This window comes from Sceloporus occidentalis, unplaced genomic scaffold (assembly GCF_023333645.1).
Source record: "Sceloporus occidentalis isolate IW3139 unplaced genomic scaffold, rSceOcc1.0.p SCAF_181, whole genome shotgun sequence".
Lineage (NCBI taxonomy): Eukaryota > Metazoa > Chordata > Lepidosauria > Squamata > Phrynosomatidae > Sceloporus > Sceloporus occidentalis.
This window is the reverse complement of record NW_028317161.1, coordinates 999,514-1,013,486: the sequence shown is the minus strand read 5'-3', so window position 1 is coordinate 1,013,486 and position 13,973 is coordinate 999,514. Positions and strand designations below refer to the sequence as shown.

The 13,973-nt window shown below is 39.4% G+C and overlaps 1 protein-coding gene across 3 annotated transcripts in view; it reads right to left on the bottom strand.

Moving 5' to 3' along the window:
- The window catches only part of LOC149278770 (ankyrin repeat domain-containing protein 6-like), a 34,199-nt gene extending 20,938 nt beyond the window's left edge, over positions 1-13,261 (bottom strand). For 2 of the 3 annotated variants that reach the window (XM_089501754.1, XM_089501755.1), the window contains exons 1-7: positions 13,142-13,261; positions 8,454-8,552; positions 7,198-7,296; positions 5,868-5,966; positions 4,459-4,557; positions 2,030-2,128; positions 1,574-1,672 (exon numbers count right to left, since the gene is read on the bottom strand). In XM_089501754.1, coding sequence (XP_089357880.1) covers positions 1,574-1,672; positions 2,030-2,128; positions 4,459-4,557; positions 5,868-5,966; positions 7,198-7,296; positions 8,454-8,552; positions 13,142-13,261 — 714 coding nt within the window. The remainder of the gene's footprint in view (positions 1-1,573; positions 1,673-2,029; positions 2,129-4,458; positions 4,558-5,867; positions 5,967-7,197; positions 7,297-8,453; positions 8,553-13,141) is intronic. The other variant, XM_089501756.1, reaches the window with a different exon arrangement.
- Positions 13,262-13,973: the final 712 nt, after the last annotated feature.

Below are 13,973 nucleotides of genomic sequence, written 5' to 3'. Positions count from 1 at the left end.
TCTCTATCTTTACTTTGTTTGATCCCTTACGAAAAATTACTGCAGTTTCTCTGAATACTGCAGTTTTTTGGACATGAAAAAACTGCAATACTGCACTTTTACTGCACATTTACCGCACTTTTTTTTTATATATTGCAAACCTGCAGTTGTACTTCAATGTACTGTAGCTTTATTGCATTTGTACTTCCGTACAAAAATAACTGCAGTAAAACTGCAGTACAGTGAAGTACAAATGCAGTAAAACTGCAGTAAATGTGCAGTAATACTGCAGTAAATGTGCAGTAATACTGCAGTAAAAGTGCAGTATTAGGCTAGGTTTCCACTTGTTTGTTTTTTTTGCTAAAAACGCCCATAAAAACGCCAATTCAGCAACACATCTGACTGCAGCGTTTTTTCACAAAAAAACGCTGCAGACAGATGTTAGCTGTTCTTCAATAGGAAATCGCAGAATGCCATATCCACTTGGCGTTTTTCTGTTCGGTGTTTTTTCAGTCCTCTTTGGCGTTTTCCTGCTTTTTGGGGCTCTGTGGCAGTTTTTCAAAATCGCAGCATGTTGACACTCGTTTTTTGCAAGGAAATCTTGGCATTTTTCTCCAATAGAAGTCTATGGGAGAGAAAAAACGCCATGAAAAAGCCATGTGGGTTTTTTGCCTTGGCGTTTTTTATGGCATTTTTTCCACAGTTACAATGCAGAGGATGGACCCAGTATCTGTGTGTCCTATGAGAAATATGCTGGAAACAAACAGTTTCACACAAAACAAAGTTCATATTGAATTTTACACCATTTGGAACAAACATGCCATTACAAACAAACATACCCAACTAGATCCTGCGTGCCAAAAGCAACAGCAAACAATTTGCACCATCATTTGGGGCCAATCTTCCTAGAGGAGCAGACATTCGGAGTAAAGCATGCCTTACAAACCACAGAAAAGAGACAAAAGGGTCCGCCGGGGCGTGTTTAAGTAGAACTCTACCAAGTAAATGACATCAGGAGAGGGCAGATACTTGCCATTTATGCTAATCCCTTTTAGCTGGGTGAAACTTCTAACTTGTAAAGGCTGGAAAAACTGGCTAAGGTCAAAAAAAGCAATTTCCACAGAAAGGCCAGAAAAAACTCCAGAAAAAACACCAAAACGCAGGTAAATGCAGTGGCAGTTTTCTTGGCGTTTTTCATCAAGAAAATAACGCAGGACAAAAACCCAAGTGGAAACCTAGCCTTACAGTTTTTTCATGTCCAAAAAACTGCAGTATTACTTCAGAAAAACTGCAGTAATTTTTTCGTAAGGGATCACTAAGTCTTTAAACATTTCTATAATTTACCATCTCTACCTACCTTCTTCAAAGCTATACATATTAAAATACCTTAGGCTTTCTAGACATTTTTATCAGTGCAGCAACACCACAGATGAGTTTATTGGACAGAGCCAAGAAGACAGTATATTATAAGAATAAATTTGCACAAGAATAATTTTGCATCAAGGACCTGAAAGTTAATTCTAATGTACCAATTAACTGGATTATGACCCATGCAAATCTTAAAATATCCTGAATTGGGCAGAGCCGCACTCACATTATTCAGAAGACTGGCATCAGCTCCTGCTTCCAGGAGAACTTTGATCACTTTCCTATGGTTGAGTGCTGCAGCAACATGAAGTGGAGTGTCCCCGGCCTGTGAAATATTATAATTATTACATTTTATTTATAGAGAGCCAGCAGATTCTCTAACCTATAATAAAACACGAGGGAGTATAAATCAGCAGTAAAATATTTAAAATATTTATATTTAAAATATTTATATAAAAACTTTACCTGGGAAAAAACTCTAGCATGCCACTGAATGCTGATCCTTCTCAGTATTTCAATATATTTAAATGTATTTGCGGCCCTCAAAAAGAGAAATTTTCACCCTTTGTTGTCTTTTAATAGTTCACACATGTTTTCTACATGTATTATTTTACATAATAAATTCTTCTCACACAAGTTGCTGAGTAGCTCTTTTAGTAGGATCTTAGACATGAAAACTGACCTGATTTTTTTCATTGACGGAGCAGAATGCGCTGAGTAGAACTCTAATGATGGACAGGTGATTGTAACGAGCCGCCACATGCAAGGAAGTATCTCCTACCTGAAATTCACAACACGTTGAAAGATTTCACCTCTAAGGATACCGCATTCTGTCAGCTGCTAGTTGTTAAATACTATGTAATAGTAATAATACAGACAAAAACCTAAATATTTCCCCCCTTCCTTGAATTACCTTTATCAGTTTATCTGTGCCATCTTTGCCCCAAACAGCTGGTCTGTGCCATCATTGCCCTCAAACAGCTTGTATGTGCCATCATTGCCCCAAACAACTTGTCTGTCCTTTCTTTGCCCCTCCCTTTCCAACATAGACTCTGACGCACGTTTGTAAACACATTTACACAAATTACATACACTTACTCATACTTACTAACACACATTCATTCTAACACTTATACCATCTCACCCCACCTTCACATTTATGCTCACACACAAACACACATCCATGCTCACACACACATACACAGCCTTATTCACACACACACTTACACATCCACACTCACATACATACAGTACATACAAACATACATATTCCCCTACTTCTCACGTCCGCCCTCACCTCTCACTGCTCCTGCAGCTTTCTGCCCGGCTGCTCGCTGTGTTACGTGAGCCCGATAGGTCGCTGTCTCCCAGTGCCGGTTAAAAATAGTTTAGAAAGGACCCTTCCGACCTACTACCTTCTATACATTATTGAACCGATAAAGGGGAGGCGGGAACAAGTGGTCATCGCCCCGGGACCCCTAGAAGCAGTTGCGACCACTGAGACTCGAGTATTAATGCCACTGGCAAGGAATATAGTTGTAAGGAATGTATATTTGCCACAAAAAGTTGCATAATTAACAAGATTTTAATAAATTCCTATGTTTCAACTGAATACTTACCTATCCAAGATCCTCTTCTATTTTTGAAGCTTGTTTCTGTGGGCTGGAAGCCTCTTGGAGGGCAGAATACAGCACAAATTGTAACCACATAGGGTCCAATGTAATCACTTAGACTCTGTAGATACTGTCCTACTACTCTGTTTTGTATGGACTCTTCAGGAACTCATATAGAGAAGTGAAGACGCTTGGAGCCTAATGTGTTGTGCTTGATGCTTTTTGGTTTGCGAGTACACCTAATCCTGAGTAGAAGTGACTGTCCGAGACTGTTGCAGGCTGATCCGCAGCTTGTTCTAAGACTACTCCCATAATCCTGTATATTAGGAATGACTCAACGTCAGAAATGCTGGGATGCAAGACTGCAGAGCCTCATCCCCAGAGACAATCTAAAAATGCCAGGATGCAAGGGGCCAGAGCCTCATACCGACATAACGACAGTCAGAAGTGTCAGGAGATGCAATGTCAAAACTTCATCCACGCAGGCAATCTGAGATGCTAGCGTACCAGAGCCTCATCCTCAGAAGTTTTCGGGGATACAGTGGGAGAATTTTACATGAATGTAGTGCATCAGAGAAAGTAAGAAGATCCTGGGCCTGGTAATGCAAGCACTGCATTTCAGTGGCCCCTCCATGAGCATGGAGTATAAGAATAAAAAATATGGATCCTCAATTTACACTTACACTGATGACACTGACAGACTTGCTACACATCTGTTTAAAATCTGTAGTCAGGTTTGTCAATTTTGAAGGGGTACAAATGTAACAGATACTGGACCCTCATTTGAGGAGGATTATTGGGACTTTGAAGATTGAGTCATTCTTCTGTGGGGGAGCAATTTAACTCTATGAACAACAGTGGCTACCCATCTACAAGTAAGGCGGCAATGACATCTAGGGACATTTGAAAAGCAGAATTATCACCAAAGCCCATGGCTCAGCATTACAGATGGAAGCCATGGAGGGAGACAACTAGAATTGCTGCCCCAGTTCCCAGATTATCATACCTGGGAACTCTCAAGGTTTGACTGAAGGGGCCAATTTGTCAAGTCACTACATAGAATTTTCACGGTGGGCTACTAAGGGTTTAATAGTTCAAGAGTCTATGGGTCAGCATATCCAGAAAGTTCCCAGGCATGCAGATGAGGCCCAGGTTAGCGCCAAACATGAATACATTGTTAGCCATACTATTCAAAGAATTAGTTACTTTAGTGATCACTTTCCATTTTTTTGTTTTACATATATGTCTCAAAGTAGTCCAGCTTTGTTTTATTTTATTATGTTAAGTGCACAGAATGAGACTATGGACTGAAAAGATTTCCTCATTCATCAAATCTACATGCTTTACGAACCTGGAATTAAACTTTTTTTTAAAAAGTGAGCAATTATTTTAAGGGACACACGACCTTGTGACAGCTTGCCACCTTTTGGTTTTGAGGTTTAATGAAATGGAATATAGAATAGCATCGCTTAGAACAAAATATAAATCATTTACTCACATTATTTTTTAAATCTGCCCGAGATCCTGCAAGCAGTAAAATGCGGCAGCTCTGAGAGTGGCCATTTTGGCACGCCAGGTGAAGAGGTGTGTTACCTGCCTTATGGAGACAGCAAGTAAATATTCTGACATTTTTTATGAAACACAGTGTATATGTGAAAAATATAAAGGACACTCTTGGGCAGGGGTGGGCTGGCCTAGGGTGACAATCCCGATTACTTCTGCACAGAGTAAGTGAATCTGTGTGAGCGGCAGTTGTAAGGACGAAAATGCCTTGTTGATGTCAGAGGAGAATGGGCAGACTGGTTCCAAACAAATTACAACTTGTTACAACCAAGGTATGCAGAATACCATCTCTGATCGCAATATACGTCGAACCTTGAAGCAGATGGGCCACAGCGGAAGACAACATCGGGTGCCTGTCGTGTCAGCTAAGAACCGGAAGCTGAGGCTACATTTTGCACAGGCTCACCAAAATTGGACAATGGAAGACTGGAAGAACGTTGCCTGGTCTGATGAGTCTCGATTCCAGCTGCGACATTTAGGTGGCAGGGTCAGACTTTGGCCTAAAAACATGAAAGCATGGATCCATCCTGCCTTGTATCAATGGTTCAGGCTGGTGGTGTAATGATGTGGGGGCACACCTTGGGCCCCTTAGTACCAATTGAGCATTGTTTAAACGCGACAGCCTATCTGAGTATTGTTGCTGACCATGTACATCTATTTATCACCACAGTGTAGCCATCTTCTGATGGCTACTTCCAGCAGAATAATGCACTATGTCACAAAGCTCACATCATCTCAAACTGGTTTCTTGAACATGACAAGGTTCCTTGAGTTCACTGTACTCCAATGGCCTCCACAGTCACCAAATCTCAATCCAATAGAGCACCTTTGGGATGTGGTGGAACGGGAGATTTGCATCATGAATGTGCAGCGGACAAATCTGCGGCAACTGCGTGATGCCATCATGAACATATGGACCAAAACCTCTGAGGAATGTTTCCAGCACCTTGTAGAAAGTATGCCACGAAGAATGAAGGAAGTTCTGAAGGCAAAGTACAACCCAGTACTAGCAAGGTGTACCTAATAAATTGGCCAGTAAGTGTATGTGTTAGTCTGTGCATACGTGTGCAAGTTTATCTGTGTTTATTTTAGTGTTTGTGATAGTTAGTTCCTGGGGGGGGTTGCAGAGGGCCACTTGGCTTAACTTGCCCCCTGAGCCAAAAGGTGCCAGCCCAACCCTGCTCTTGGGTCCATAAGAACTTAAATCTATTAAGCAACCTATGCCCTAAATTGTATCTTTAAATCTAATATAATACTGTAATCCTCTATCTCAAAGTCTCCTTAAAAAGTAACATTTCACACATATACTGCCGAGAAATGATTGATGTGTGACACAGTTCTCACCTTGTTCCTGGCAAGGACATTAGCACCCGCTTTAACAAGCAGTTTGACAGACTGGCTGAATCCATGCCAGGCAGCTTCATGTAGAGCAGTGTTACCATCCTAAATGAGACATGATAGCAATTAAGTCACTGCAGACCAGAGAAATGTTCCCTTAAAACCACTCATGGAGTAATAACTATTTCCATGATACACCCAATACAGTTTACTATTTTACCATTATAGCTGACTTTATTTAAAGGAGGTGGAAATAAACACTGTAAAAGGAAACCTCCAGCCATCTTATGCACTTTAACACATATGATAAAAAGGTCCACTTAAATTCATGTTCCCCTTTGCAAATACATGGGGGATTCTGCATAATCTGCTCATATGTATTTCCCATTTCCTCAGCTATTTTCTGTGCGGAAGATGTGTTCAGCCAAGCACACTTCCTGACATGTAATGTACTTACCGCCAGCCATCTTCAGCGCAGGCTCAGTGAATATGTGCATGCATGGAAGGTGCTGCCATTGATTACAATGGGAGTGCTTTCCTGCCATTGATTGGCAGGAACTTCATCCTAAGAGGTCCCTAAGTGCTTTTGTTTTTATTTTTTTTTAAAAATGCATATCATGAAATGACACCATGACCGTGATAACTAAACTGTTATAACTGTAAGGTTGAAAAACATAAACCATTTAAAAATAATCACAATACTGAAACTTATGATCATGAGAACAATTAAATAAGGGGTTGTGACTCGCACTAAATTACATATAACACTAACTGCCCTTAAGAAACACTGCCTGTCAGCTGTTTCTTGACATATGTACAGGTAGCATGTTCGTAACAATGCATTCTCCTCTGGCTGCTGAGAATTTAATACATCAGCACCATGTCATGACGGTATTTCCCACAGAGCCAATCTGCAGGGCTCGAATTTTTACGTTATGTTAAAGAATGCAAACAAACTCACTCCTGGGTCCCCAGCTAAATGCCATTTCCATTGTATCCAAACACTGTTCACTACAAATGGAAATAGAATTGTTCATGTGGAACAAATAATTATAGAAGATACTTTTTGATTAGTTGATGTAATTTAACCAAAACTCACCACCTACAATAGGAAATGGAAAAATGTGTTATCTCCCAAAATCTGTATCAATAAACAAAGTAAAAAATTACGTTTCTAAAAGCAGAAGAAAACAAAAATAGATAAAAAAAATCTAAGCATATTAAATCTTAATATAGACACATTTATCTGACTGGATTATGCAGGACCGGTTCCAACATATAACATTCTCTGGCTGGTTGGTGGTTCTAAGAACTCAGAACTGTAGTACTTCTATACCTTATCTTGTCGGTCCAATGCACAGCCTTCTTGTATCAACAGTGCAAGGATGTCACTGTTTCCTACAACTGCTGCCCTGTGCAGGGCTGTCTGATGACCCTACAGGAAGAAAATATGAGATTTCTTTAAGTTGTACTTACAAAAACTGCATGTGGATTATAAATATATTCTTTCCTAAATAGAAATGATAATCATATCAGTGTCAATATGACACAAAAAAGTTAAATGTTGTTAAATAATGTGTGAGAACCATATAAAGGGCCAATCCAACCATTATATGCATTTGACAGATGCGTTGTCCATTTATATATTTATGTGGTCCTCCTTGCAAATGCATGAGAGATTTTGCAGAATCCTCCCATATCCACTTGCGGAGGTGTATTTAGCTCGGGCACTGCCCTATATTGGAATTAGTGTAGCACCACCACCGGCCACCTCCAGAGATGCTCTCCTCACTGTGGAGTGCCAGGATATGACATCTCGAAGCAGCACCATTTAAAGCAGTCTATTATGGTCCTGCACAGCCACAATAGTGTAAATGGGCCAATTGGGGAGATCAGAGATCTCCCTTGCAACTTCCGCCATTGTTCAAATGTTTTGAATTTTCTTTAATAGACTCTAATCTCAGATGCTCATGGGCCAACATCTAAAGCTAATTTGGGGGAATTATTGTTTTAATAGCTGGGGAGAAGAGATATCACTAGGACCCATCAAGTATGATCTTCAAACTACTAACCATCCATGAGAACCACAACTAAAACTGGTTATGCAAAACAGGCAAATAACTGGAACAAAATTACAATCACTTTAGTATCAAAATAACTTTACAGGTCCTGAACAAAATACAGAGTATATAAAGAAATGTTTACTGTTATGTCTCGCGTATGTGACAAGTCAGCTGATTAATCAAGAGGGAAACATGCCAAGCAGATATAAAGTATTACATAAGTTAAACAAATCCACTGCCAAAAGCTTAATAAATTGGTTATAAGTAATTAGGCTAAGACACTATGCATTGATTTTTATCCATTTAAAAGACATAGAACATAATATTCCTCAGAATTTTGTCTGCAAAATAAAGATGACATAATACCATTTAGTGGCTGTCCAATTAAAGGTACAGTCTACTTTCCCATGTAGTCCCACCAACAAATAATATTAAAGCACTTTGGCTTGTATTTTTAATATGTTTTTTTTTGCATTTAAATAATTTGTCATTTCCTCTGAAGAAAATATTAGAATATTTTGATACTTACATCATCTTGAATGTCAAGATCACATCCTGCCTTCAGAAGTATCTGGACTACGTTAAGGTGCCCTTTGTTAGCGGCAAGATGTAATGGGGTTCTTCCATGCTGTGAAAAACAGCAATTAACACAATTAAACAGGTGGAACGTTAGTTCAAATAACAAGCTAAGTAACTGAAATATTAACAAAGCCAACCAAAATAACAATGAAACTTTGTCTTTATAAATGCACAACTTCCATTTACTCCATACATTTTAAGTGACTAGTAGGAAAAGTTATATGTTTATAGTCTTTTAGATCATAAAAAATACCTAAGTGGTATTAAATGTGGTTAGAGCAGGAGCCATTTAAATAGCAGGACTGTATATATAGCATGTCTACAACACTGGGCCAAATGACTTTCATAGTGGGGTGTTCATATGTAGGCAGTTTAATCATTTTAACAACGAACAACACGAGAAATAGTCACGCTCCAGCTATATGTAGTAAACTAAGGTAACTAGTTTTCCTAGGTAACATAGAAAATACAGTCTGGTTAATGAATTGACCATCGGAACTATACTGTAGATAAGTATTCAGACAGTTTTCTCAGTGTAGGATTGAACACGATGCAAAAACTAACCATAAAAAAACTAAAATAAATAACTTTGTCATTAAATTAAAGATCCTTTACTTATCCCCACAAATGTGCATTTCTAAACATATGCTTGACTTTTTCATTAAAGTTTAATATAGTTTACTTAGATCATGGCAAAAATGACCACAAATACTTAAGACTATTCTGTGTTCGTTTAGTGACAAGGTCCTGCCTAGATGGTTCAAGCCAACATTTTTCCACATGCATAATTTATGAGGATTTGACAAGAAATGGTTTCTGCAATATCGTACACATGTATTACATGTATGCCAAATGACATACACCTGATTATAAAATGCTACTGTATCATTCTACATGGCAGCTTTATTAGGATGTAGAAAATGTAAGTGGTTAGAACACCAAGTTTATGTGTATTTTTGGTGGTACTGTTGTACAGTCCAACACCGAGAAGGTACGCTTTCAAAATATAAAACCCATGTTAAAGCATTAGCTGATCGATTAGAAAAAAGGGGTGATACAAGCTTCATGTAAATTCGTAATTCCTCAAACAATGACTTCCCATCTAGATTAATTCTACACTTAAGGCAAAAACGAGCTGGATATTTTCCATTCATTTAAAACCCACCTTAAAACAGGGCTCGACAAATCCTAGGCGCCAGGTCGCAATGGCGACTGAGAATTTTGTCCTGGTGCCTAGGTCAGCGGCCTCAATGTGCGGCCCTGCTCACGGTGCAGCGCGGTGTGTGCAAGCCGGTCTCATAATAAAATTAAAGTGGCCGTTAGGCGGCCGGCTTGCACACACCGAGCTGCTCAGTGGCAGTGCCTCAGTGAGGCTCTTCATCCCGCCCCGTTCAAGATGTGACGCTCAAGGGGGCGGGTCACAGCAAAGTTCCTCGTGACGGGGAGAGGAAGTCACGTCGGAGGAGAGCGGGAAAAAAAGAAAAGCCAAAATGTAAGTATTTGAAAAAAAAAGTTAGGGGTTCGAGGAAAGTGGACCTATATTTAAGGGAGAGGGGGGAATTCCCTTGGGGCATCATTCATTTTTGTTGTTGAAAATAAAACTTTGTTAGTTAAAAAAAAAAATCCTGGCTCCTAACTTTTTTAGCTGGCTCCTAGATTCAAAACAAATTTGTCAAGCCCTGCCTTAAAACACAGAAATTCTCTCAAGATGGAACTTTGCTCCATTTGCAGTTTAAATTCTCATTCTACACTTGTGACATTTATTTGACCTGGACACTCTTAAGGGTGTAAGACAAAAAAAGACTATAACAAACCTTCTGTATACTTAATATTTGGCTTGTTTTTCTCCAGGCTCTACTTAAGCAACAAAACACCTACTCAATCTATACCTGAGGCCCTTGACCCTTGTTTAGTAGTGGCTTCATAAGGACAATACATGGGTTTGTGTTTATCCATGTTCAAATTGTGCAAACATGAATACATCAAATTTCAGCAAAGTATATACGTTTTAGTGTTATAGTTTTATAGTGTTAAACATTGTTTACAATGTAGGTATGCAAAATCTAGTGGCGTATGCAAAATGTAGTAGAGTGTCTTTCCTTATTTCAAAAGCCAAGGCTTACAGGTGGGCATGAAATCCACCTTATGTGGAATAATTTCATAAAGGATATACATGTAGTCCTATTAGCACCTAGCTAGATAACATGTCTAAACAATTAAAGGAAGATGAGAACAAAAAAACCCCCACAAACTAATAAGTACCACAAAGAATAAAATAGGCACTGACAGACAGTATTTTCCAACCAATCAGCCAAAAGAGCAAATATCCCTTTGGAGTTTAGCGTAAGGATGCTCACCTGCGGGCAGGTGGTTTTGTTTCTTTTCTTTATCATTTAGTCCAGCTGCGGGCAAGCAGCAGGGTTAGGATCCAGGTCCCCCGCAGCGCTGCAAGGGACCTGGATCCTCCTGTCGGGTAGCCAGTGGACATCTGCACATGCACAATACACACAACCTCCTCTGCTGCCGGCACTTTCGCCCAGGCTTCTATAACGGAGCACCGGCATAGAAGGCCTGGCAGAAGTGGCGAGCAGCAGCAGAGGTTGTCTACCGGCTGCCCCGCCTAGATACCAGGGAGTCTTGGGATCATTGGTAAGGTGGGGGGGGGTTAGAGTGGCATATCTGGGAAGCAGAGTGGCATATCTGGGGGGCAGAAAGCATATTGAGGAGCAGAGTGGCATATAAGATGCATTATGAATTAAGGGGGGGACCTTAAAATGGCTTTTAAATTGGTTTTCCAAGTTTCTGTTTGTATATACCATATGCTGACTAACTGTATCATAGATACCAAAAATTTTAAAATACATATATATTCCTGTTCATTTGGTAAAGTGCTGTTTTACCATTACACTAAAGTGTATTTTTTCTTTAAAAATATTTTTTTTTTCAAAATAGCACCAAACTTTGCCAGAAAGAAGCCTTTAATGCACCAATACCACAAAAAACCCTGGTTACAAAATGCCTGACAACGACTTGACACGAATCACAGCTTCTGGCACACTGGAATTTGGAGTGACAAGACCAAATTGAGCATTATGGTGACAACCATAAGCGCTGTGTTTGGAGAGGGGTCGTCAAGGCCTATAATGAAAAGAATACCATCCCCACTATGAAGCATGGTGGTGGCTTACTGATGTTTGTTTTTGGGGGGTGCGCTCTAAAGGCACAAGGGATCGTGTGAAAATTAATGGCAAGATCAATGCAGCATGTTATCAGAAAATACCGGCAAACAATTTGCATTATTCCGCACGAAAGCTGCGGATGGGGCAATCTTGGACCTTCCAGAACGACAATGACCGTATGCACGAGGCCAAGTTGACCCTCCAGTGGTTACAGCAGAAAAAAGGTGAAGGTTCTGGAGTGGCCATCATTCTCCTGACCTTAATATCATCGATCCTCTCTGGGGAGATCTCAAAAGAGCAATTCAGGAGGCATGATGAAAGGGCAGCTGCAAGAATTTGCTGCCTCATAGACAACTATTACAAAACACTGCACGCTGTCATTCATGCTAAGTTATTAAGAACTGAGGGTATGCAGAATGGGGTCATTTCATGTCTTTCTTGGTTGCCATGTTTTGTTTTATGATTGTACCATTCTGTTATAACTTACAGTTGAATATAAATCCCATAAGAAATAAAAGAAATGTATTTTGCCTGCTCACTCATGTTTTCTTTAAAATGGTACATATATTACCAATTCTCCAAGGCTATGCAAACTTTTGATCACAACTGTATATAAACCAATACATAATCGTAAGTACTTATCATGCACTCAATCAATTATTGGGAAAGCTGTTTGGAGTAATAGACACCTACTAGTTTCAGAAAAGCCTTGGCCACCATGTATGTAAGATTCATGCTTTAAACTGATTTAATTATAACTGTGTATTAACTTTACATACTGTCCTGCTGCTTATGACAAGCCTGACCTGCCACACACAAAAAAAATCAATGCCGTCTGCCACCTTTTGCCTCATTACTGTTATCAAAGAGCAGACATAATTTGGCCTAGCATTACTAAGTGCTTGATATCTTTTTAATCAATGACTTAATATCAGGTCAGGCATTGCATACAAATATATTTAAAAACAGAATTTGACAGTGTCTGTGTTGTTCTTTTACTGTAAAAAGGTGTAGATATTGTAGGAAAATCTTAGGCAACTAGCATGTAATGCCGATTTTGAATCTGCCTTTCCGCACAAATAAGGTATCTTTCTGGACTGTGTGGAAATGCATTGCAAAGAGGCCATGTGGGAGCTGCAATACAGATCTGGGCTACAACAGTCCAAACCTCTAGTGATTTTACAGCACTATGGGCCAGTCGGGGATATCAGCTGGTTGATAATCTCCACTGTAGCTACACGGCAAAGTGTCTAAACTGTAGACTGTACCAAAGATTTTATAAGCTTTGCTATTTAGTTGCCCTCTGCTATCTGAGTAGAGCTAGCCAGAATAACTCAACTGTCAGCTTGACATGACATGGCACAGCAAATAGGTTTTCAAAGACAACTGATTGATATATAGGTATATTTCACAAACATATTGACCAGCCACCCTGTAAAAAAATTTGTTTTCCTGTTACCTTGGTAACGGCTACCTTGGCACCTTTGTTGATAAGTTGTACCACATTATCAACTTGGCCTTTGTAGGCAGCTACAAGAAGGCGTTCTGAAAGCACAGCGACCACATCCTGCTGGCTCATGAATCAGAAGAGGGAGGTCCTTCAGGGAAGTTTAATTTCAGGTGTTCTCCTTTATTCACATAAATCTGGTTCCAGATCGTACATGCTTGATAATAAAATCATAACAGAGACACTGGAATCATCTAGGCCATCTCGTGAACCTAAACAGACAAAAATAAACAAAAAAGTTGTTTGCTAATAAACTGAAGTTGTATTAACAAGTAAACAATTTTATTTCAGAACATTTCTGCTCAAAGTACACTTTAGTTACCAACAATAATTTGCTTACAAACACTCCTGGTGCAACACAGCATGAATACAACAATTCCTTCCCACAGAAAATAATAAATATTAATATCATTATGGGCATTCCTGACAGCTATATAGTTTTGTCTCAGAGACCTGCACTTTAAAACCCATGTTTGATTGAGTCCTAGAAAGTTAACAGGAGTATCAAATTAGAAACATGTTTTTTTAATATAATGCTTCACTTTTTATATCAAAATTATTCAAGATTTCATATAATGTGTTTTCTGAAAGTTGATTATTTTTCATGTGTATGTGTGCTTTGACGCCTTGTAGCAAACAATAGCATATCTTGGTCTTACTCACCCAGACAGACCCTCTGACTAATGCGAGTCCATGATGGAAAGGACTTCATTAGCATTGGCATAAAGAATAAACTTGGTGCAGTTTTTGAGGCGTCCACCAGAAGAAGATACGTGTAGCAGCA